A 26844-nucleotide genomic window follows, 5' to 3' on the forward strand; every position below is an offset into this window, starting at 1 on the left:
AAAAAAAAAATTTGAAAAAAAAAAAGAACTGTGAGCTAAGAAGACAGGCTCTAGTAGCCCTGAGACAGAAAGAAAGCAATGAAGATTTTCAGAAGCTCTGAACAAGATCTCTTTCTGTATAACAGAATGCACATAGTCATAACTTTATGAACACATATACTCTAAAGTCCTCATAAAAGCTACCTCTTGTGGCAGAATATTTTGTTCAAATAAAGTGAGCAGTTTGACATATTTTTGAAATTCTTATTCTGCCACTTCTATGAAATAATACAGAAAAAATTGTAAAACTGGGGAATCCTAAGGTCAGTGATACAGATTTTGCAATAAATATTGCAGTTCTTTTGATTGAAAGAAATCTGATCTAGTATGCTTTATTCAGACTTAAGGAAAAATGGATATTCTGAAATAACTCAGTTGAATAATAAAGCTTTGATTACAGTTAAGAATAAACACATTTACTTCAAAATTGTTTTTTTTTAACTGAAATTATCACAGGGACCCTCTCAGCATCTTCTTAAGGCAAAAGTGTCTTTTTCTAGAATTCTGTAGTTGTCTTCCACAGCTGCGCAGTAATTCCCAAGAAGATATGATTTGTTTTAAGGATTGCTAACTTCTTCTTCTTGTGCCATATCTGTTATCGGACGTTGCCGATCATGTTGGCGATCCTGTTTTTATCAGCAGCCGCACAAAAAAGTGCTGCTGAGTTTTGTCCAAACCAGTCCCTTAGATTTTGAAGCCACGATGTTCTTCTTCTGCCTGGACCTCGTTTGCCTTCAATCTTTCCCTGGAGGATTAAATGGAGTATGCCGTATTTTTCTGGGTGTGGCATCACATGTCCGAAATATTCTAATTTACGGTTTTTAATTGTTTTGATGATTTCCCTTGGCTTTCCCAGGCAGCTTATCATCTCCTCATTTCTGATCTTGTCAACCCAGCTTATACGTAACAGCCGCCTGTAAATCCACATTTCAAATGCTTCTAGCCTCTTCAGGTGACCTTCTGTCAGAGACCAACTCTCTACTCCATAGAGCAGGATGTGCTATTGCTAACATAAATTCTGAAATACCCATTTCCATTCAAATCTGACCTACTACAAACTCAAACTATTTTTAAATATATATATGTAACTCAGTAGCATATATGTATTTTTTAATCTTGCATAGTTAATTTTTTAAAGAAAAAAGTCAACTGTAAATTTAAAAAGCAACTTTGAACCAAGGAAGCAATATTTATCTACAATTTCATTAATCAAGTTTAAGCCAGGAAAATGGAGGTGAGGATACAGAATTTTGCAAGCAAAATAAGCAAACATTCAGCTTCCTTTATTAGTGAAATCATTAAGACTGGGTCTTTATGAATTGTCTAAAGTTCTTTCTTCTGAACTGCTTACCTGTACAACTAATGGATCTTTTACCAGATAAGATTGCAAAGTCCATTTGTTCTGTTTTGGATTATACCTTTTATTTCTCATCCTCACTTACAAATATATTTTGGGGAAAATATTACTGAATTTAAATAGTTTATGTCTTTTGTTTGCCCATAATAAGACAAAAAAAATAACAACTGCTATCTCCTCACTTACACTTGGACCACTGTCAATGATACAGCTCTCGTGATAAAGTTTTTTAGAAGACTAATTCTGCTTCAACCTATATTGCAGTAAGGGTACATTTGAAAATCAGCACAAAATCATATCAACAGTAAAACCTGAGAGTGCATGGTCCAAGAAGCAGATGGATTTTTCCATGTCTATGTCATATATACTGCTTTATTTGGATTAAATTTCAGCCAAAGTCAGCTAGCTGACCTTGTCTGAAGTTACTCCTGGTAGGTTTGGGGTGGTCAATTTTTGGGGTGGAATTCCAGGACTGTTGGCAAAAACTGAGAAACCAAAACCATATTTCAGAGAAGCAAACTATTCTGCAGCTGTACCAGGGCTTGTCATAAAACGCCCAGAACGGAGTTCCGGCACCTTTTTGGGATGGAAACTTGTAGGGTAGGCAAGGCAGGTTGTATGACATGTGTGAGTTCCGGCACCTTTTTTTTTTTTTTTTTTTTTTTACAAAAAAGGCACTGAGCTGTACCAAGGAATTTAGTCACCAGGAATTAAAATCAACTTCAGGATGTATTTGCTTCATTTGTACCTGTAGACATTGGATAATGATGAAGCTGGATCTAGAGAAACATGGCAATACAGACCTTAAAAAATGACTTTGATATCCAGTTCTCTTTCCCTGTCATTCCCTCAAAGTCTCAGATAGATTCCAAATAAGGCAAAAAACTAAGTATCTCAAACCATATTTGGAAATTCTTGCTTTCCCCTGCTGTGTTACAGGCCACTCATTCATCTGGGTTCCCTGATTACAGGGCAAAGATTTTAGGACCCTTGCTTGAATGGGGTAGATAAAGCAGGAAGAAGGGGAAATTCAGTTCCTGTAATCTTCTTTCCTACAGGATTCCTTGGACCCAATCCCGCATTTTGTAGTGTATTACCTGTGTTCTAAAATATAAAAATAAAAGTGGGGGAGAAGTGAGAGAGAATCATCACTGGGAAAATGCAAGTAACAATAATAGCCAATTTGGTATTTTGAACTAAATTTAAAAAATGGTGGCATAAGGGGAACTACCTGCCACCATATTCAGCTCCAGCATTATTCAGTATCCCATTGCCGCCACTGAGTAGACCAGTTTAAACATTGTGGTGGTATTTTTTTTGTTTTTGACAGAGCCTTAAAGCACTATTTCATTTCCTAAACTCTCTCCCACCAGTCAATCATTCCCACTTTGGAAAGGTTAAGGGGCAAACTATCAATTTTCATCACTTAATTTCCCCCAAAATTCAGCCCAGCCCAGCCCATTCTTGTAAATCATTGGTCATGTCTCTTCAGGCTCCAAAGCAGGGCAAAAAAGGCAATGTGTGGTCCTGTCAGGTTTCTATCTCAGCCACTTAGACAGCAAAAATTTTAAATTCAGATGATGAGCAAGATGTGGGAAACTGCTGGATGGGAAATTAAATAAGGTCAAGATGCTGTTACTTGAACTTTTTTTTCTCAACCGGAGCAGACTTATTTACAGAAGTTGTAACAAGCTTTCCTCTGTGAATATGAATGACTCACACACATACACATCACAGAGTCCACAAACTAAGATTTCAAAGAATTTTATTCACTTTTATCAGCTTCCTTTTATCAGCTTCCTTTCAAGATTCCTGTTATATATTGGTTTATATATATATATATATATATATATATATATATATATATATATATATATATATATATATATATATATATATATATATATATATATATATATATATATATATATGCTTTCTAGCCTGGTGCCTTAACCAATAGACCAAACTGGCTCTTGTCAATTTTAATTCAATTAATTTAAAAGTAGATTAATTTACTGAAATTAATCCCCCAAAATGAACATTTCAGAACAAGGAGTAAGACAGGGATCAGCAGACCTTTTGTGGCCAGGGGTCTGCACTTAATATTTCTTCGGAGAGGCAAGGCTACACTACATTGGCCAAAATACAAAATAGGCAGAGCTTTGTGGCAGGGTTCTTTCTGGTTTGTGCCATTCTGTGAATGTGTTTTAAAACTTTGCCAAGCCCACTGTTCTTGTTTATTTCCCCTTAAAATGTCTGAAAACTACGTGAGCTGTGATCATAAAGGGCTTTTAAGAACTTCAAAAGACATAGCTGGGGACCACACCTTATACTTGTTCCAAAAAGCATTTGCATGATGAGGACAATATGCATTGCATGTCATTTATCCTTGAGAAATATTGGTAAAGAAATATTTGCGGTGAATTCTGAACATCTTTACTTAGACAATGGGTAGATGGAGCAGGTTCCAACCAATGGTGGCATTTCCTGGGGAACTAGAAGACAATGAAATCATGGAACAGAACTGTCTGTATTCTACTGAAATTATTATGATGGGGGGAGAAAGAGGTTGGTGAGACTTTAAAGACAGTACTGTAGAGATTAGTGACCTAGTTCTTCTATTTTCTAGCATAATACCCAATTAGCTTTGCTGGGAAGAGGCAAGTGTAGTTCTGTAAAAACTGTACAATTTTCTAACTGATAAATGAAAACGCCTCTCAAAAGGAGGGGAACTTAAATGATTATGATGAAATTATGCTATCCCACAAAATAATTTATATTTCCTTACACTATTTTGTTAAGCAAGGAGTATGCTGTCCAAACTTCTTTCTACACAGTAGAAAGTATGCTACACAGTATTCCAGAATGTTGTGATAGAAAATAAACAACAACAAAAAAAGGAATTAAGAGCATAATCCAGCCAAAACTGACTATATTTAATACTCATTTCTTCTCAGGAAATATAAATGGGGAGATTTAAGGACATAACTCTGCACTGAGAGCAATGGGCATGTATTCCAAGTATATACATGAACAAATATTAGCTGATATAACTAGGATCACTGGAATAATTAATTAATAATTCATTTTCAGGATAAGACACCATATCATACGAACAGTTCCAAGGAAGTAAAACAGAGCAGACTCACAGATAAATGTTTTGGTTCACTATGGCTACACTTCAAGACCCAGCTGCAGCTTCAGCAAATCCTGATCATACTATTTGTGAGTCACTTCCTTTTTTATTCCACAGTTGGTTTAACCTAGCAAAGAGGCTATGTAGGCATCAGAAGACTATGGGGAACCATTGTTCTATTGTGAAACACTAAAATGCCTGCTATTTAGGTGCTAAGCATAACCAAAAACAAACAGTATTATCTGAGGGACACAAAATGTGCAATGCTGGTGCCCTGACAAACACTTGAGAATGATAATTGTTATCGTCAGATCTACCAATTTTTATCACAGATCTCAAATCAACTGCAAGGGAGATTAAGGGAGATTAAGCTATAAAATACTTCTTTGCATGTACAAGAAATGTACCTTCATTTTATCATGCAGACAAAAATGGTATTTGTCAGTATTTCTTCAGCCTTTTTTGCACATACTGTTGGAAAAAGTACACTACTGATGACAATGCACCATATATGACAATCCTATATTTTACTCTTTGACTTTAATTACTTGTTCTTTGCAATAATTTCAGTAGAGCCCAGTCATATCAAAAGTTGCTCCCAGTTCCCATGAATCAGTCAATCTTTAGATTGTTCTTATTATTTCCAAATGTTCTATTAACATTTTTGTCTTTTATTTTAATTTAACCATCTCTGATGTACTGTAAGTAGAAGTCCTTGACAAGTAGTATGGGTGTGGGTGCATCCTATATGGTGCTCATTCACTCCCACCCCAATCTAATGGAAATATAAGAACTGCTAGGACTTCTGTTCTCTTCAAGATTAACCAAATATGAAACTGTTGGACTATTATTGGACAAATATTCTACAGGGGGGACAGACTTAAAACATGATTTCATTCTTCCTGGATAAACAGGGAAGTAGAATTTCTAAGCAATACAGTAGAGAAAGCTTGCTCATTAACCTCTTAAATATATCTCTCTTTAAAAAGGAACAATATTGTTTTCAGGCCAACTAGTGCCTATTATATAATTATATGGATATAATTAAGATTACATTTGATTTATATGGATCTTTAATGGCCTTCTGGGTTAGTCCAGTTCCTCATTTTGACTTAAAAATAAACTATGAGATTACAAAATTATCTCAACTAAGAACTACTTTTCTGAAAATTTCTTTGCCAAGTTTTGGCTCTTCATAAATTTGAGGAAAATATGAGACAATTCTTTTGCATGCAGGGTGACATTCAAGTTCTCTTCTAGTTCTGGTGTTTGAGGGCTGCAGAGGTGGTGGCAGCAATATACTACTGAACTGTAGTAATTCAACAGGAAGGGATACAGTAGAACACAAGCCATTATTGACTCACTCATGATTTCAACAGTGACTTGTGTTTTCATTAATACATCCTTTCAATAAAGTTCTATTTTTTTTAAGCCAAGAAACTGGGCTGAATCTATCATCTTGAATTTCTATCTTTTTTATTTCTGCTATTTCGTTTCTTTCTGCTCTGAGAATTTCTTTAAAAAATTCAATTGAAAGGACATGTTGAGTACTTAAATCAAACAAAAGCAAAAATATATTATGAAAATCATAGATAACAGCACTGAGCTAAGAATATTGAATGTTTCCATTGACATGGATAAATATATAAGGTTGCATGATTCCCTACTAGTTTGCAGAGTTTGGATGTCAGGATTATGATCAAAAGTATGTGTTTCTCTACACTTTGGGCTAGTGCTCAAAAATGGCTAACTCCTTTTTCTAACTGGCTGTAACATGAACAGAATAGTCCAACAACACATGATGGAATATAATAGAATATATTGTCTGAAACCTATAACCCACTTATATTTTGTACAAAACAGTGAACTATCCATCTTTTCGGCTATTAAGAATATGGTTAAAGTGCCTCATTTTGGAAGACAATTGAATTGGCTGGGCATTCTGATAACATTTTTGGCACCATAACTGTTACAGATTGTTCTTTCATTCGTTTTATGTAAAGGTTTGTGCTTTCACTAAAATTATTGTTCATGTTACTATTTTACAAGCAAGGATATCAAACTACTTTATTTTAACTGAAGTATTTGTAAACTGTCCTGATAAAAGTGTTTATTTTAGAGATGAAAGTGAATTGTTTTCATCTTGGATATCTTATTTCTTGCCAAGAACTCTGTAACTCTGCAAGACATCAGACAGCCACATGCCTTCCTTCATTATTGCTTATGTGCAGCATGAGTTTTCAGAAGCTCAGTAACATTGAAACCAGTCACTTATACATGCTGACTGTACAGCTACTGAAAGCAAAACATTAGAGTCCAGTGATGAAAAACAGCTGACTTTCAACTGCTAACGCCTTTGGCAAAGACTCTGATAAATCCATTCCTACTGTAAAAGAGGCTTAAAGCTCACTCATTTTTAAATCAAACTATGAGAATTGAAATGTTAGCAACCAAGGTATGTTTGCTGGGGTACTATTCTCACCAGTACAGTCCCATTAGTGCAGATAGGTTCCTGTCAAAACATCCATAGTCAGTATTATTTCTTTATGGAAGAAAAAAAATGCTCCTTTTATATAATCAGTAGAAGAGTTAATGTTGTATCTCTGTCAAATCTTGCATTCTCCTTTTAGCTTTGTATTAAAATCACTTGAATTCTGCAATGAGTGTAATTACATAGATTTATCCTATTATTTTGCAGAATATTCTACTTTTGCTGGTTACAAAGGTGTTTTATATAGGCGGCTGAGCATTTGTCTTATTTTAGTCCTCTGACTTCTACAAAGTTCACGTTGCTGGCAAACTGATAGTACATCATTTAAGCAGAACAATTAGGAATTTGCAACTTTTTGGTAATGAAATGGGAGATTCTTAATGTACAAATTGTGATTATAAGCTGCTACATTCTGGAGAGGGTCAATGTCTACACGGGTAGATATAATATGATATAATTATTACTATTACTGGTAGTATAATTATCAGCAGTGGCTATTTTATGAATGCAATGCTGTTGTACAACAGGACCTGTTGTAGCCCTCAATTAAGCCTAGCCTCTCCAACAGAACACGCAGTTTAGCTACTTTTATGTACAGAGTCCACAGTATTTTGCATGATTTGCATGAGCCTAGAAATATGTTTACAAGACATAACATGGTGAGGCAAAGCCATTCATTATTTAAAACAAGGAACCAGAAACCATTCTTAGTGTGTAGATGGTGATAAGGTTACAGTTGAAAATTCTGCACTTCCAAGCTCTTCTAAAACAAATTCCAGATAACATACAATGATAAAACAAAACATCAAACGTCTTTGATACAGAGAAGAGGAAAGAGGAAGAAAAAGGAAAGCGGAAGAGAAATTAAAACTCTGCCACAGTATTGAAAAGGGTTGACGCCTCTGTCATTTGGACAAATGATAGAACATTTCCATATTAGCCAATTCCTTCTTGGTAACAACAAATTTTCAGTAAACAGAAACTGTCTTGAATAGAATGAATTATAAAACATAAAAAACTTTATGTATCAGCAAATAAGGGTATAAATCAGGTAGTGCAGTGTTGGAAAGGACTTGTTGAAGGCATTAGGTTAGGCAATGTCTTACTCTCCTCCTGAACTGCAGAAAGATAACCAGGATATGCTATAAAGCATACCTTCATAATTTGGGGAAGAACAATAAACATGAAGAAGCTCCACTTAACCATTGACTTGCCAGTAATTTCCAGAGCAATTAACCTGCTGCTTAAGTGCATTAAGGTTCCACTGATGACTGCTGGCATTATTTCAGCTCTTCCCATTTCACATACCGTATACATAGCACGGTGAACCAACACAAGAGATGGAAAGCTGGGAGAAGGAAGCCTTGCTGCCTAAAAAAAATAGCCTACAGTGTTGCCTTGTCACTTCTTCAGATTCCTTGCACTTTGGCTGACACCTGGAATCAGTACTAAGACGTTTGGAGAAGTTGCTTGATTTCAAGAATAACAAAGTTATTTCAAGAAAAACAAAATTGCCAGCAAGTATCTGTATTGCTGTCCCCCCACATTTATTCTTTAATAAGAGAGAGGGGATACACACCAGAAAAAGGAACTACAATTGTGCTACAAAAGGCTGTTCTGTACCCCGGCCTCCAGGTTAGCATTGAATTTTAATGTATGTAGCTAGTAATATAGGTATTACCTGCGTTGCATCTTCCATCAAACCCCTGATCTTCTCCACCACATCTGTGCGTCTGTGCTGGCGGAGAGCACTGATCAGCTGGGCAAGGCTAGCCTCAGAGCCCCTGATAGTCCAGTGCTGTAAAGCGGCATACGCCCTTTCATGATCTGCGGAGTATCCATTGGCAAAAGCTGCCACCTCCCGCTCACTGGCATTGCACAGGAACTGGTAGATATCCTTCCACTGACTTCCAAGTTGGGCAGCTACCAATTTCAGAATATCAATGCCTGTTTAAGAGAAGAACTTCGAGTAAGGTGCAAAAATACTGAATACAAGCTTATCAAAAACTTATCTTTACCTTACGGTAGGGATGCTTGTTCAAAGAAAATTTTGCAAATTACACACTAACCCTGCTCTGAATTAGAAGATTCACTGACACTTTTCATTTCTTATCCAACCCCCCCCCCCTCTCCAGGATAGTTACTCATCTAAAAATGCATGCAATGTTCTGGATCTTATTGGTAATCTTGCTACATTGAATACAGATGATAATTTTCAAAGGCAATTTTTAAAAATGGAACTTGGAAGTTGCTTTTTCCAAAGCAATTTCAATTGTGGTTTCCCTTCTCTGGAAATCCTCATTCAACTATCGTGATTTTGAAGGTTACATCTGAATTATGTATATCCATAAAATACGTTCTAGTTGAGAAGAAAGAAATGCCCATGTTTTCATTTATTTATAAATAAATTTATATAATTATTTAGTCTAGTACCTGGAAAAGAGCAATGTAAGCAAATATAAAATATAATAAAATAGCAAAATTGAGAGACTTAAACTATATCAAAGAACAGATTTTTGAAAAAAAATATTAAATGCCTGTGTACATAAAAACAGCTTATTTCATGCAAGTTAAGAAGTGATGTAATAAACTGCATGAATTTTATGTTACTTAAAGATTCCAGAGCATTTTCAAGAAAGAGTTTTTGTGTTCTTTCGATAATTGTCTGGTAATGCTAGCATACAGAAAAGCTGAACTCTCAACAAGCCAATGAGATCTAAAAACAAAATAATTAAGTTCCATCCTGGAATCTAACAATAAGACAAATAAAAACAATGGAATTGAATATGATGGAGTAAGACGAAGATATTCAAATTCCTAAGTGGTTAGATAACAAATCTCAATCAACCATGTCTTAGCCCAACCTAATTTACAGGATTGTTATTTAGATTGTAAAAAAATCAACTAATTCATATCGTGCAACATTTAAAACTGAGATAAAAATGTTGTAATAAAATTAAAATGGCACAGTATGGTTCTGCAACCAATGTTCAAAATTCATGCAGATTTATTTTAAATTATAACAATGTGCAAGTCAAATTTGCAGCATTCTAGTTTCAAGAGGTTTAATATGACTTGTGCTGAACAAATTTCATGGATTTTGCACATTATCTCCCTTACTAAAAAGCAGATTAAAATGATCTGCTCCATTATTGTGTTTTATCATGCAAAGCAAGCAGTATATAATGCTTCATTGTGCCAAGAAGAAGCTGCTTATGATACCAAATAAGAAAACAATGGTGGAAGCAATGGATATTAACAGAGTTGTATCCAAGTGAAGTTTTTCCACTAAATGATTGGCATCAGTGCAACAGCTTTCTTCTCAACATAAAGTCAAGCCTCACCCAAGTTGAACTCAAAACTTAATTACTTAATGGACATGTAAATGTAGTTTTCTTGGCAGCAATATGGAAATGGTTTGCCATTTCCTTCTTTGTGGATTTATTTTTCTTTACTTCTCAGTCTACTCTATAGCATTGTGTTCTCTGGCCCAAATTTTGCTTTAGATCACCGGAGCTGTCTGAAGATTTTAAGGTTGGGGAGAAATGAGTAAAAATTGTATAGTATTAGATGTTACTTCCACATGGACTTTGGTACCGGCAATGGTACTATTTATACCTCTTTTTGTTTCATTCGCAGAAAGGAATCTTAAATACTGTATGTCCATAAGATTCTAAGATTGAATTGAGTAAACCCTCAATTCTAGGCAAGATGATAAAAAAATTAAACTTTTAATTCCATTTATCATTAAAGAAAATTACATTCATCACCTGCCATTAGAGTTACATAATGACTATTCTACAGAAAAGATTTTGAAATCATATCATGCAATTTCTATGAAAATAAGAATTGCATTTCTTATTTCTATTTTTCATTTCCCTATTAAAGAACTAGTTTGTTGTAGTGGTTAGGGTGCAAATCTAGAAAAGGTTAACTGTGAGATCTAGTTGCACCTTATGCTCAGATCCAGCTGGGTGACCTTGGGCCAGTCACTTTCTCTCTCAGCACTAGGATGGAGGCAATGGCAAACAACTTCTGAAATCTTGCCAGGAAAACTGCAGACACGTGTACAGGCAATTGCCAAGAATCTACACTGACTCAAAGGCAAACATAAAACAAAATAAAATCCATTAACCCCTGTACTCAGTTGAAGACCCCTGTTGTGTGAGTCAAACTTAGGGGAACTTTATCTGGGTTACAGACAGTGCTTTTTTTCTTTAAAAAAAAAAAAAAAAGGTGCCGGAACTCACACACGTCATACAACCCGCCTTGCCTACCCTACAAGGTTCCATCCCAAAAAGGTGCTGGAACTCCGTTCTGGGCGTTCTATGAGGGAAAAAAAGCCCTGGTTACAGATATCCAGATAATCACTACATGGCAGCGAAGAGAGTTAGAAAAATCTCACTCTGTTGTCATCCAGCAATTATTTGGACTATCCTAGCCTAGATTTGGTAGCCAACATCTCTCTAAAAAGCTGTCAGACTATCTTATTCAGTGGGGTTTATTTTTTCCTTGTTTACATCTTTAGTTTTCAATGAAACTTACCCAACTAAGTGCAGATTTAAATCAAGCAGGCTTATTTCATCATTAGTGAAATTACCCAGAATTAAACCAGCAGAATGCCATTCATTTGGAATTGCAGCCAAACTATCAGAAAGGACTAAAATCCTTTGGAGAAAAAGAAGGGCATTCTCTGAAGTGGCAGCCAGAGTGGAGCAGTACTTGGAATTCAATAGGAGAGCACAAGGAAACTTTAGTGCTCTGAACAGATAATTCTTGTATCTCTCTGATCCAAGATGAGTTTGATAAAATTGCCATGAATCTATGTTGTTCATATTAAGCAGGATGAATAGTATGTGGTGTGTTCACTCCTATGATATAATAGTCAATGTACAAGGTTTACTACATTTCCATGAAGCACTGAAGATGCAGGATCAAACTGAAAATGAGATTTCCATTCATTTCTAAAGCAATATTCTATGTACACTAAGAATCCACAGGTTTTGGCTGCCCCTGTGGTTTTCCAAAATGTTGTGGTAGCTACTTCCAAACTCTCCTTTGCATTGGATCATACTTTTGTGAATATATACCTAAGCCCTTCTCAGCAGCCTCTTGCAACACGGATGGTATATCCCTTCCATTCAGCAATCCTTCTCTCATACAAAACCTGCTTATTACTTATGAAGTACAGATTGCCTCGGTTAAAGTTCAGTTTTGTTCCTGATCTTTGCAATAATTTCAAGGAGTGAATAATGAGGAGTGAACAATCTTGATATTTACTTTTGGTCCCATGCAGAAATTCTAATGCATTAAAGCCCAAAGTTTTATCAGCTCTTTCTTGATAAGTTCTTTAGGTTACTTAATTTCAGTCAAGTAAGTTTGCTGTGTGTTACATGTTCCAGATGTAAATCAGAATGCAAAAGGCAGTGCTGGATATGCCACGACTTTGGATTTTGTTCCTTAACAATTCAGGACTAAAAGTATAAATCATTTGAGGTGCTCTTGCATCTAACCAGTGTGCATATATAAAGAAATTATACAAAGTGAGAAATCAACCTTTAAAATTGTGCATATATATTTTTTTCAATTTGTGCCACCCTAAACTGACTCCAAAGAAAAATACTCATATTGGTAAAGGCTGCTGATTATTGTTTTTTCTGCTATACTTACAGAACGTTAGAAAGCTTCACATATTTTATTAAAAAATAGCTTGCAGTTAAAAGATTATTTTCCGCTGATATTGCCTAAAAGCAAGCCATAGAAGTGGTCGCTAAAATAATATCTAGGATATTATTCCTCAAGCCAAAAGGAAAGGTAGATTATAGGTTTTACTGTTTATATGTGCACGTTTAAGGTCGGCATTTTAGTGTAGCAGTTAAGGCATCAGGCTAAAAACTGGAGACTGGGAGTTCTAGTCTTTCCATAGGCACAAAGCCAGCTATGTAACCTTGGGTCAGTCACTTTTTCTCAGCCCTCGGGAGGAGACAATGGCAAACCACTTTTGGGGGGAAAAAATTGTCAAGAAAACTGCAGGACTGATCCAGGCAGTCTCCAAGAACTGGACATGATTTCATGGAAGAAAATAAAAGTATACAGGAACAGTTTCTTTTCTTTCTTTTTTCCCCGATAACTGGATGTGAAAGAAATAGAATGAATCTTCAGAAACACAAGCAATCCATAATCCTAACGTTTACATTTATCTGTTTTCTTTCATGAAGCTCTTAGTCATCACGAAATCCTGCCCATCACTGACAGAAACTAATTATGCTAAAGAATTTCTTTCTGCTGCCGCTTCCCCTCAGCTCAGGAAGAAAAACAGGTTTCTCCCTTCCTTCACACCTCCTCATCAACAATTTCCCAAGTGCAAAGTGAGAACTTGGTTGTGTTTTCTTTCCATTCTCGTAGATCAGAATACTATCAAAACTTTGATTATTAAAATACAGTGACAGAATAATGATTACACATTAATACATTTACACAACCAATATCAAGAGTGTGGTCAGCACAGACCCCAAGAAGCTACTTGCTAAGGTAGGGAAAAGAAGTAAGTTGCTCCCTGTGATCTACCAGGGCTCTGATGCCAAGAGCCACGTCTGGTAAACACAGCCTGAGCCAGACGCTTATAGGCAAGATTGAGATAGCTAGAAATAAATGCCAGGAAGGCTATATTAAAAAACACTTTAAAGTAGCAGACTTTTGGGGATATCCGAGGACTTATTTTCTCATTTCATACAGCCTCCATTTCCCTAAACAAGACAGCAAGTGTTCAACCTCAAAGGTATGAGACTGATGTACAATACAGCATTTGACTAAATTGAAAATTGACCCCTCCTGTTGTTCAGATCTTATATAGTGAAGTATAGGCCTTGGGGTCACTTGCAGTTACCCAACATGTGAACCTCAAGGTATACAGAATCTAGATAGACCATAAATACAAAGGAAGTCCACTGTGTGATGTTTACTATGTGTGTCAGGAGTATCTTTGTGACATCCATTTTCCTAAATATACATTTAAATTTCTTAAAATAGGAGGACCAAGGCATGATAGTCCATGTGAAAGATCACAAAGTTCCTTTCAATAAGCCAAGAAAAGTCTTGTTCAAGAACACCGGCTACCATCAGATCTCCCCAGACTTGAAATGATTTTATTGATAAAAACAACAGTGAAAACAGATACAATTTAAATAAACATGATCATATCAAACATGTGCTATGGAAATATGGAAAGGGAATATCAAGGAAAATAGCTCAGGGTAGCATAAAAGATGAACTGGAAAGAAAGAAAGAAAAAGAAAAAAAGAGAATATAGGAAAAATGAAGCAAATAAAATACTTGAACTGAATTATGAACTGAGCTGAACCCAAATTCAAAAAACTGAATCTAAAAGATTTCTTCTTTTTTTAATAATATGCTTTAAAAAGCCTATGAAATGATAGCAGAATGGAACAGACTGACGCTTGAATTGATCCAAGTACATATGAGGTCATAAAAGATGCCAGTGTCCTTGAGACCATGAATTGTCGACAGGAGGGCAGAACAGATTTAGGTTATAATTGATCCAAGATTCTATGAGATCATGAAAAGCATCAGCATAGAAGAGGCTTAAATTGAAAAACAGAACTTACATTCACAACTTCCATTCTGACAAACTTTTCACTAAACAATAGTCTAAGGCAGTGATGGCGAATCTTTTAGAGACCCAGTGCCCAAACTGCAACCCAAAACCCACTTATTTATCACCGGGTGCCAGGTGGGTGTGGCTGTGGCGGTCATGGCAGACTGGGTGGGTGGGGCCAGGGTGGCAGGGGCCAGACCCTCGCCATCTCCGGGGCACGGCATGCGTGCCCATAGAGAGGGCTCTGAGTGCCACCTCTGGCACACGTGCCATAAGTTTGCCACCACTGGTCTAAGGGAACCAATTCTTAGGCTCTCTAGAAATGACCCAGATGTGCTTTCAAATGCTTTATTTTCAGCTGCATAGAGTCCACCAGCTTGCAAAGCACTTCTGATCACACTATCAGCAATCCAATTTGTGCTCGATTTTTGCCTTTTAAGCAAAAATACTTTCACCAAAAATAACACTTCATCTTTGGAAGGTGGACTTCTGCTTAACTTTATTTTGCTAATTGGAAAAAGTTGCCTGCTGTTATTCTAAACCGTTTATTGAAAATCAAATAAAGTTAGGGGGAATGGTTTGGGGGGGGGGGGAAATGCATATAGTAAAAAAATCCTGCCCCCTATAGAAAGGTTTTAGTTTATCCATAGCACAATGTTGAGGATCCCCATGGTTGCATTTTCTGAAGAGAGAGGGCAAGTGTCAATCAGAATGCAAATTCTGATCCTTAAAACAGGCAAAACACATAGCGGGATGCACATTCAGAGGTACTGATTTAAGAGGACCACTTTTCTTTAAATATTACCTCTCTGTATCAGACAGACAGGAAAACCTATTGAGAGAAACAACTTCAGTGCTGTAGTAAGTTCTTTGGGAAATTGATCTGTTATTAAAGCAGCATAAGAGGATCTGCTGCCTGAGACAGGAGGAAGACCCATGGACATCTTCTATATGTCCCTTCCTAGTGATGCTACTCACCCTCTGGATAGACACCTATGGAGACTAGTATATAGGCAGGCCCACAATACATAGCTCTGAGGAAGTCCAATACTGTAGGTCTAAGATAGTCAAACTTTTCAAGAGTTGCACTCATTTTGACCTCATTTTGTCTTTCTTTTGCTTTTAATCATTTTTATTTTAACTCTAGTACATAAGCCACCTAGAATTACTGTACTCATTCAGCATTTTAGAAATTGATAAATAAATAAATAGATACATACCAACACAATTCCTATGCAGCATATATTTCCCTAAACGATTGCTACAGTCTGCCTAATTGCCAAGTTACACAATGTGGGACACTTTGAGGAGGCAATTTCTAACAGTTTAGTGCAGAATATGGAGTATCTGTTATGATCTCTATCCTAAATATAAAACAATACATTCTATGTTAGTCTATATCACTTATTTTGTAAGCTAACCAGAGTTGCTTTGTGAGTGAGATGGGCAGCATATAAATATAATAAATATGAAAAAGAAGGCCTGTGGCTCCTGAGATATAAGCTTTTATGTCAGAATAGTTAATTTTAAGAAGCTATGAGATTTGAGTGCTTTAAACTGGAATGGAAGTCTATTTTAGCTGTGAATGTACTTCTATTTATAGAATTATAACTACTCACCATGCCCATTGCAATAGTAGATCCATTTCTCCCGATGTTGGGTTGGGGTAGAAGATTTCTTCAAAACAGACTTTTCCACAATTGCATTGGGATCTTGCCTTGGTCCTTTCTTTAGAGTTCGTGAACTTTTGCGGACACTGCAAACAACAATAACCACAAGCACAAGCAGCAGTAGCAGGACAATCATCCATGGCAAATGTTCATTGATATCAAAATGCTTATGCATAGCCTGTCTCGGGGGTCCTCTTTTAGGGGGTTTATATGGAATGCTGGATTTTACATTGCCACTCATTTCCAGTGCTGGCTGTAAGTTAAGATTGGAAGGGGTGTGTTTGTGATAATATAGCTGCTGGTGATTTATAGACTTAGAATAGTTCAAAGCTGTCAAAGTCTCATTCTTCAAGGTTTCATTGTAAATGTCTGTTGGCTCCATCATGTCAGTATATGTGCTTGGGGGAGGAGTGGTGGTGAAGTTGGAAGAGGAAGCGTTCACACCTGAAAAACACATACAATATTAAAAATTAATCAGCAAACATAGAACCTATCAGCCAGTCTTTCCATGACTGGTGCTGCCAATTAAGTTTAGAAGTCAAAGTGATTTAAAAGACTGGGAATTATAAGAGCTGAAATCCAACCTGTCTCAAAAGCCCTTGTTGGGGAAGTCTGCTTGGAGCTATTAATACAGCTCTGACTGAGAATGACCTCTAAGAGCACTTAATTTAGAAAGAAGTAACTGGCGCAAGAGTATACAATGAAGTGACCTCCCTATTTGGTGGGGATTCCACATCCCACAATTCCATGAGGAAAAAAATGTTGATAGCTGATGAAATTCCAAACATCTAGAAGGCATCAGGTTATTTACTCCAATGTAGCTCATGCTGTGAAGTGGTCATGAAGCGTACATGCAGATCTTGCAAAACATAAGTGTCAACGCTGCTAACATTGGATGTTCCCGCTTTGACAACTGATGAAAATGCAGCCAATTTCTCTATTCCTTTAACATGCTTTTTCTTATTTTAGAAATTAGGTGCAGCAGAGGGGGGGGGGGTTGGAATGTAAGCTCAGCTAGCCATATTATTATTATTATTATTATAATTTAATTTATATACCGCCCTTCTCCCGCAGGACTCAGGGCGGTGCACAGCGTATTAAAAGCAGTACAAATACAAAACATAAATGTGGTGGAAACCCAAGGACAAGCTGATGTTTTTGGCAGCTGTGGAGCTAAGGAGAAAGTCCGTGCTTTAAGCTAATTGGGAAATGTGATTTATGACAGTTTATTGGGGGTGGGAATTGCACTTTATTACTTTGTATCGGGGGAAGGGAATTTAGTTTTTGGATTCAACTATGTCGTGCCGATACTGTCTTTCCTGAATAAAAAGATTCTTTAAGGAAAACAATGCCTCTAAGTTCTTTTGAAGGGTTTCATCTATCGGAACCATGACACATAGTTGCTCAGCGTAGTTCTTAAGCTGCAATTGATGAAATACATTTTGTAATAGATGTTCACTTTAAACCAAGTTTAATACTATAGTTTCAAATGAGAAAAATACTAACAATGAAAGATTTAGTAAAGCTAGTGGGCTAGGATGCAATTCTTACTATTTATTACACATTTTAAATAAGCAAAAGAAGGACAAAACACTATACAAATTGATCAGTTTAATTATTGGAAGAACTCACTTGGTATCTTACTGTGCATTCTTATACATATCTACTTAATATCTATCAAGTTTAAGAAATATAATTTTGTATCAGGTCAATAAAATGATGCAACTTAAAACTCTTTTATATCTCTCTCTCCCTACAGCATAGTTGGTCCCTCCATGTATCCATTAATCACATGCCGGTCAAATAATTGCTGTCATAATGTACTGTATTTGCAGAGGAATTATGCTGAGGCTGAATCAGGCTATCTATTACAGAGCTGTAGAAAAGGGATCTAACATAATGCAAAATAGAAGCCCAACAGATCTTTTACAGACGGGAAGGGAATTCCAAATTGGAGCATTACCAGCTTATTATTTCAAAAGAAAGTTTCATATTCATCACTATTTCCCATGTGCCAGCAGCAAATGCTTCTCAATGCTTTGCACCTACCTTTGGTAAGAAAAGTAGCAGAAGAAACTTTGTGGTGCTTTTCATCTTCTTCTGGACTTGACAAAAGCCCAGCTGCATTCTGGGAAATTGACTGAAATCCACAGATGTTGTCTGTCATTTTTGTCCCTGGTTTTATCACCACCATGTTTAGTTGTGAACAGTTAGTAAAGGATTTGCATTTCAGCACACTAGAAGGCACAGCAGAGAAAGTGTCACGAGGGCATGGTTTGCACCTGATGTCTTCAGTTTCAGTTCCTTTTTTCTTTAAGCCCCATCCAATGGGACATACTTTATAAGGGATACAAGTGTCTCCATGTAAAAATTTACCAGGTGGGCAGGAGCATTCACGGTCAGTCTGAGCAGTGCAAGGTGTCTTCTCAATCATTGATCGCTCGCAGGACTTTCTACATGAATGGCATTCTTCTATACCGTTTTCGTGCTTCGTGAAGGTCCCATTAGGACAAGAACTGCATTCTCTTAAGGTCGTCTTGGTACAGTGCTTAGATACGTAAGTTCCTGCAGGACACTTGTGGCAAGTCAGATGTGTGTTAGTGGCACGATCATGATGGGTGTATGTACTGATGGTATTCTGTTCAGATGACAACTCGGACTGAGCATCCACAGTGCCCAGGAACATAAATCCCTGAAACATATACATAAATGGAAGTCAAATACAACTTGCAAGGCAAATTACAGCAAATGGTATCGGCTTTACTGTAAGTATAATCCAAATACATACTCCACTCTGGTTTTGCAGAGGCTATTTGAACACTTATCTCTTGGATTCTTGGAAGTCTTTTTGCCTTTCTCTTGATCTCAGCAAGTGATTGTAAACCGAATTAAAATGTGGCATACAGAATGGATTTCAGTGGTGAAATCTGACACATATATTCATGTTTATAAAATAACTCATAACAGTTTACAGATTTACTAGTTATGAGAGATAAACATACATTTCAGATGACAGAACCCTCAAGCCACTTCCCTTCTCACAAAGCAGGATAATATAGGAAGGGACATTTCTTAAGAATCCAGGTTTCAAAATTGGCATTCTTGGAGGAGATTCAGAATCTAACTTGCAGTCCAGATAGCTCATTTCCACTTGATACCTTTACAAAGTTACCATCCAGTACTGACAACAGAAGAGCACATTTCAGTAAAAAAACAAGAAAGCTTGATGTAGAGTGGATGACCAATTTATTTCTCTTTTTAAGTCCTCAATTCACCCATTTGACTTTTTGAGAAAGGAATTTTCTGTTGCAACAGAAGACTATGATTGACATGAGAGATGGTTTAATCTAGCTCTCGGGCAGCTCTGCCTTGTTTTCAAATCAATTTGATCAGTATTCAAATTCTCTTTCTCATCCTATACAGAAACTGTTACTGTTACTTTTTGCAACAGTAAGATCTGCTAGCATGTTGTTGTTTTTCTGACTGTATTAGAACTACTTCTCATAGTGTCTTAATAATAATAATAATAATAATAATAATACAGTTGGAAGGGACCTTGGAGGTCATCTAGTCCAACCCCCTGCTCAGGCAGGAAACCCTATACCATTTCGGACAAATGGCTATCCAAATACTAGGTCCACCCAAAAACTTTGGCTCAGCTACAAACTTTGTAAGAGAGCAGATGTTTGGTCACAACCTACTCATGGGTGCTTCTTTTACCTCCTCAGTCCATTTCTTCTATTCCCAGTGAGATATTCCCACTGGTTGGTATGTTAGAAATTGACATGTTCAAAGTTGCAAACTATGCATTTCCCTCAACCTGTCTTTTCTTTCTTCTCTTGCAGAAGCAAACATCACATGCACACAATAGTTTTATTGGTTTTATCAAGAACCTTAAAGAACAACAACAAAAACCTACTGGATTTACACACACATAAACATCATTTAGCAACCACAGCTGGTGTCCTCAATTCACTCATTAAGCAAAGCTATTGCTAAATCAAACCACAACTGTGCTTAGGATCTAACTTCAGCTTTGCTGAAATGCAAGGATTGGTCTCAAAGTTACTGTTTTATTACCATTGTAACCATAAATGGTCACTATCTGAGGCAGTTGCTAAATGAGGACACTCTGCATTGTGTTAAGCCCCAAACAGTTTACTTGTAGTGAAAGCATGATATATAAATATGAGCATGATGTGTGAACAGCCATCATTTTCTGGTGTATTCCTGGTTTCCTCTGTACCTACTTAAACTTTCTAATCTACAGCAACCTAAAGACAAACAACTGGTTAAGACAGAGGAAAAACAAAGCAGGAATTATACAAGCAGGCAATCATTAATCTGTGTATCTGTAGGACTCTGGCATGTTCATCAAAGCATAATTAAAACAATGGCTTAGCATACAATGGCAGTATTTGCACACTATGCAATGCCAAGAACTGCTTTGACAAGTATCTGTTAGCAAATCAGTTTATCATGTTTCAGGCATAACAAGATAGGATTTATAACCAACAAATCATAACTTCACATTACATTTGTTGGCAAAAGGTAAATTAAGTTTTTTTCCTGAAATGAATTTGCACATCAGGTTAAAATAAATCATAATTTGGATGAAATGTAAAGCATGAACCAAGCCAGTGCAAATCAACTCTTCACTATAAGAACAAGGACCTTGACTGGCTAGATCACAAGGTCACAAGATTCCTAAAAATCCATGCCATCATTGACAATATAAAAAGATAGAGCAAGTACACATACAAAATAAACAATGGGTAATAACTTAATTTTTAATAGAATAATTTTTATATTATGTTCAGGGGCTAGTGAGTAACATGCAAAAAACTGAAAATGCCAATATTTTCCAACTGTTAATTTCTTAACATTTAAACATTTTTGATACTTGAAATTGTCTGAAAAATAAGCTTTAAAATCAGTGAACACCTATTAATGCTGCTTAAGTTTTAAGGAAGCTTAATATTTGCTAATACTAGCTGGACTAGTTGGACATGCTTATGCATGACTCAAAGGATTGAATGCTCCTTTCCTTTCCATTGCTCAGATTTTTAAGAAAGCCCTTGAAATAGCTCAAAATAAGCTACTGTGTTAATAAAAAAGTAATGTATCAGTGGCGAGTTATTAAATCAGGAAGGTAAAGACATTAAATACAAAAGGGGGAGAAGCTAGTTGAGTAGATGAGGCCAACTAGGTCAACCGGTCAACACATAGGAATGAAAATTAAGGGCAGCTGGCACCCTTTATTACTGGGGCAGTAGATTAATTCAGTGGATGTCTGAGAAGTTCAGATTTGAATGAAACTATTAGTATAAAATAGTTAGTATAGTGTTAGTATAAAAAGCACAGAAGGTGTATTATATTCAGAAGTGATAGTTTAGCATTCTTGTGTTTAAGACTGAGGCAACAAGTACTTGCAGGACACTTCGATTCACAGGGATCAGTGGAATTACAAATGGGACCAATTGATTCTACTGAGTACCAGGTCTGGTCTCTTCAAATATTCAACACTCTCTTAACTAGTTCATCCACTTACTGGGAAGGGAGGAATATAACTTCCATTAGAAATATTAATGGTTTATGCTGTTTAATATTATGTATGCATATAAATATACAGGTATAACAGCCACATAAATTACAGTACTATTTTTTAAAATTGTTTTTGTTATTTATTTACTCCCTTGGGGTTGCCTTTTTATGTTATGATGTCAAATAGCTACACCATCCAGATTTTATAAAAAAATGAAGCTGAGGTAGCAAACAAGAAGTAGAGAATTAGCAGACGTCATGGGCCTTCTCCTTCCTGCTTTTTCATGGAGATGCTTGCAGATCAGATTTCTAGGTTGTAGATTCTGGTTATTATAAATGGGGAAGTTACATTTTTCAGGCTAATAATTAGTTGCTTTTCCACTTATCTGATTAGAGGTTTTATCTTCAAAGGCTAAGTAGAATATTCTATTGACCCTCTTCCATCAACTGTACACACATACTTGTGTACCAAAAGTACACATACAGATTAAGTGAAACCTGGCTTAATAGCAGTAACTGTGAGAGGGATCCTGGAGTCCTAATCAATTAAATATGAGCCACAGTGTGTAGCAGCAGCCAAAAAAGTCAATGCAATCCTAAATTGCATTAACAGAGGGATTGAATCAAGATCCTGTGAGGTACTAGTACCACTCTATAAAGTCTTAGTAAGGCCACATCTAAAATACTGCATCCAGTTTTGGTCACCAAACTATAAAAAAGATGTTGAGACTCTAGGAAAAAGTGCAAAGAGCAACAAAGATGATTAGGGTTATGGAGGCTAAAACCTGCAGAACGGTTGCAAGAACTGGGCATGGCTAGTCTAGTGAAGAGAAGGACCAGGGGTGACATGATAGCAATGTTCCAGTATTTGAAGGGCTGTCACAGAGAGGAGGGGGACAACCTATTTTCCAAAACACCAGAAAGCCAGACAAGGAATAATGGATGGAAACTTATCAAGAAGAGATTCAACCTAGAAATAAGGAGAGATTTTCCTTATTTTCACCTTCATTTGTGAGAGATTTTCTGACAATGAGAACAATCAACCAGTGGAAAGGCTTGTCTTCGGACGTTGTGGGGGCTTCAGCACCAGAGGCTTTCAAGAAGAGATTGGATAGCCACTTGCCAAAAATAGTACAGGGTCTCCTGCTTGAGCAAGGAGTTGGACTAGATGACCTAGGTCCCTTCCAACTCTGTTATTCTATATTCTCTAAACTGGAACTGTTTCAAGTGATGCAGGCCTTAAAAACCTCTCCTTCTAATTTGACACATATACAGATTGAAGGAAGCACTGAAGTATAGGTAGGCCTTGTTTAGTAACTGCCAAATTTTGTGACTGTTGGCAATTATGACGGTAATGAAAAAGTAACTATGACCAATCCTCACATTTACAATCTTAAGATCTGTACAGCAAAGGAAAGTTGAAGTATGATCATAAGTACAGTCATGATTTCATTTAGTGAGCACTCCACTTAATAACCAAGTGGCCAGTTCTAATTATGGTCACTAAATGAATGTTATCTGTATTATAAAAACACCTGCAAGATGTAACAGAAAATGCAAGTGTAATTCTGACTACGGGCAGTAAAGGTTGGGGAAGGATGTATTAGTATGTAAAAATTATTATTTATAAAAGGCAATAAGTGAATCCTAAACCTAATTTGAGAATGTAATAATCTAATCTGGGTCAAAATAGGCCCAATCTGATGGGCCTTCCTGGAAGTCTTTCTGCTGGAACCCACAGCAATTATGTCTACAAAAGAAAGTGGCTCCCTTTAACTGAATTATCATTTTTTAAAAAAAATCATTATTCTCAAAGCACTAAACACTCCTTGAAGAAGCAAAGAATTAAGCTTTCAATTGATGTTGTTGAAGTACCGTTGGCTATAAAAAATAATCTCAAAGGATTAACACTGCACCAAACTCCAAATGCTAGCCAAATTCAGCTGTTATAAAAGGAATCAAATTCACAAGGCCTCCAAATGAAAAACAAACTTCATGTTGTCCTTGAAAAATGCTGAATGTACAGCACCATAGCAACAGTACAGTTCGCATCCAAGTAGCTATGCAACTATACCAATCTCTGTGGATCTCCTGAGGTCCAGTAGAAAAATTCCCACTTTGACAACATAGAAGAGGAGAAACATGTCATTATCACCTTAATCATATAGTTCTCCTACAGGCAATATGATGATCACTTTACCATTGTTCAGAGATAAGAAATGAGCCAAAGAATCCTACTTTTCTCCCATTATGTCATTGTTAACTCTAAACAATCCTTGTGCAGGCATGGACCAGTCTGAAACATTTTGTTAATCTATAATCTGGTTTGTCCACTTTTGTTTCAGCTTCCAAATGCAAAACCTCTGGTCCCAGCACACATCATGCCTTCTAAAGCCTTGGCTATGGTTTCAGATCCTCGTTTGGATTTGCTACCAAACTGTGATTTTGAATATGAGAGAAAGATGAAACTAATGCATACTAAGCAATCAAATTATCTGGCTCTTGAACAATTATATTTCACTGATATACATAAATCTGCCCAGGCCTTTCCCATATTTTGAAGTGGGTTTTTCTGCCAGCTATTCAAAAATTGTCTCCCTCCAGCCTCAAGTGTTATATAAGAATCATATCAAGAAATCAAACTGTGGTTTACAAAAAAAATAAACGAATTTGCTAAATTATTCCTAAAGAACTCATTACGGCTTTGCATTATGTTTGAAATAAGTTTTGGCATTTTAGACCAGTATTGGGAGAACATTCCTGCATCTTGCAAACAACAAAATGCCCAGATTCTAAATGGCCTCTAACAAGCCTAGTAAATAAAAAGACAATTTCCTACGTTCCAGATGTTGCAACAGAATCAATGCTGATAAAAAGGGCTAAGTAAGACTTCAACAAATGTTTTGTAACACTCTTCCAAATACTTCAATTTAAATTAACCCAATGTTATTATGCCATGCAAGATGAAAAACTGAAGGCAATATAGTTTATCTTGCATCAGGGAATCTACTGAGAGATCTGAGGAAGACCATTTGCATACCGACACAATGTCTTAAAGATGATGGATAGAAAATTGCAGGTAAATATCTGTGTGACTCTTATATGGCACTTTTGTATTGGCACCCCCACTTAATATTCCTCAGCAGGACATCAAATCCTCACAGCCATGAAGGTCATTAAGTGCCTTACTATACCCCATTTCAGAGGATTACTCAAGAATAAAACTGGGGAACAGGCAAATTACACTTTTGCCTCCCTTGAAGACAGCAAATATAAAAGTAATAAATAAATTCAAGAAAAGCAGTATATTGGTGTAGCAAGAATACATTCAAATTTTCAATGCTTTGATTATCATGTATTTGATGGCATGATCTAGAACCCTGCTAATAATTTATTTTTAATGAAAAGCAGCATTGGAACCAAAGAGAAACTAAAGAACAGCAGTTCAGTCCCTTAATATCTCTCCCCCACCCTCCCAAATAGGCCAAAAACTGAACAATGTGCTTGTCCACCCCTGGTCTCCTGGTGGCAACAGAGCAACAGTGGTGGTGGCAGAACCATTCCTTTCATAACCTCAGCTTTTCACTCTTTTTCTCTGGGTATATGCCCCAAGGCACACCAGAAGAGAACATTTTGCAAAGCCATTGTTATAATCCATGTTATGTGGAAAGCATTAACTAATCTCTGATTTAGGACTACAGTTTGGGTCAAAGATACATAGGGGCATCCTACCGTTGACACCAGAGAGTTCAGAACTCTTCCATGGCAATCTTCCTCTTCTCCAGTTCTCCCATTAACTACCTCTCTCTAATCCAACAATGGGGATGTTTTCCATAAAGGTGTAAAGGCAGCCTATGGAAACTTCTCCCTATCAGCCAGGATAGGGAGACACTGTCTATCCTAGGCTCCTGGATCCCCCCCCATTCCCCCCCACACACAGAGCCTGAGGGAGGAGATGAGCAGTTCCTAATTGGGAAAAGGGTGATTCATAGGTTTCCCTGCTGCAGTGGCACTGGTCCATGACTTAGCAAATTGAAACATCTCTCCCCACCAGTCTGGTTGCAGGAATCCTTTGGCAGAGGAAGAAATTAGATCCTGGAGATATCTTCGCCCACGAACTTTGGAAGGAAGCCCAGCCCAGGGCTAACCCACTGCCTTTTCCTAACTTCTGAACATGTGGGATGAGCACCCGGCTTTGTGAGGCTGCCCCACGCGAGCCTTCACCTTGGATCAACGATCACCCTCTCTTTTGAAGGCCACTTGAGGTTAACCGGCAAAAACGGCTCTATCATAGGCAGGTTGTGACTTGATTCGCCTCAGGTCTGGGTGGAAGGCTCCAGGCTTCCGAAGCAAAGGGGGCTCGCTTCTCCATACCAGGGAGAACCGGCGCGTTTCATTTTCGGAGCACGAGTCAGAGATGGTTCGGTGGCTCAGGGCGCAGCTTCCCGAGCAGCAGCATTGCGGAGGGACTCGCTCCCCGGCTCCTTCCCGCCCCCGCCCCCAAATCCTCTACCCCTCTACCGCAATAGGGAAGCTCCCGAGGCGCTCGGTTCTTCCTTTCTCTCGCCCGCATCCCTGACACGGTGACTCACCAGGAGAAGGCTGGAGACCAACGCGGCTCCTCGGGTGGCCTTGCGGAAGGCGGCGGCGGAAGCCCCCATGGCCGGCGCTGGGTGAGGGGGAAGATGCTTTCTGCGCGGGCGGAGGCCGTTACGAAGCCATGGAGGCCGAGAGCTGAGAAGGGCGCGCCTTGCCCACCGCCGGAAGAGCTGTCCATCTAGCAGCCCCGCTGCCCCATTGCCGGGCAGGGGATGGGCAAGGGACGAGTCGGGAAAGGGCAGGGCGGGGAAGGAAAGGGGGCTGGCGGGGGTTTAGCAAAGGGCAGTCCCCCGGTCACCAGGGACCGCTGGCCGCACCGGGCTCCGGGGCCAGCCGTGCGGCAATTCAGCGTTAGGAGCCAAACGACACAGAAGGAGGACTGCGCTCAGCAGG

The 26844-nt window shown here is 37.6% G+C and overlaps 1 protein-coding gene across 1 annotated transcript in view; it reads right to left on the reverse strand.

Moving 5' to 3' along the window:
- The window catches only part of TNFRSF21 (TNF receptor superfamily member 21), a 41453-nt gene extending 14879 nt beyond the window's left edge, over window positions 1-26574 (reverse strand). The window contains exons 1-4 of the mRNA XM_015812313.1: window positions 26445-26574; window positions 18358-19000; window positions 16258-16752; window positions 8705-8970 (exon numbers count right to left, since the gene is read on the reverse strand). Coding sequence (XP_015667799.1) covers window positions 8705-8970; window positions 16258-16752; window positions 18358-19000; window positions 26445-26513 — 1473 coding nt within the window. The 5' untranslated portion in view covers window positions 26514-26574. The remainder of the gene's footprint in view (window positions 1-8704; window positions 8971-16257; window positions 16753-18357; window positions 19001-26444) is intronic.
- Between the last annotated feature and the right edge of the window lie 270 nt (window positions 26575-26844).

Source organism: Protobothrops mucrosquamatus, unplaced genomic scaffold, assembly GCF_001527695.2.
Source record: "Protobothrops mucrosquamatus isolate PMUCROS unplaced genomic scaffold, P.Mucros_1.0 scaffold78, whole genome shotgun sequence".
NCBI classification, from domain to species: domain Eukaryota; kingdom Metazoa; phylum Chordata; class Lepidosauria; order Squamata; family Viperidae; genus Protobothrops; species Protobothrops mucrosquamatus.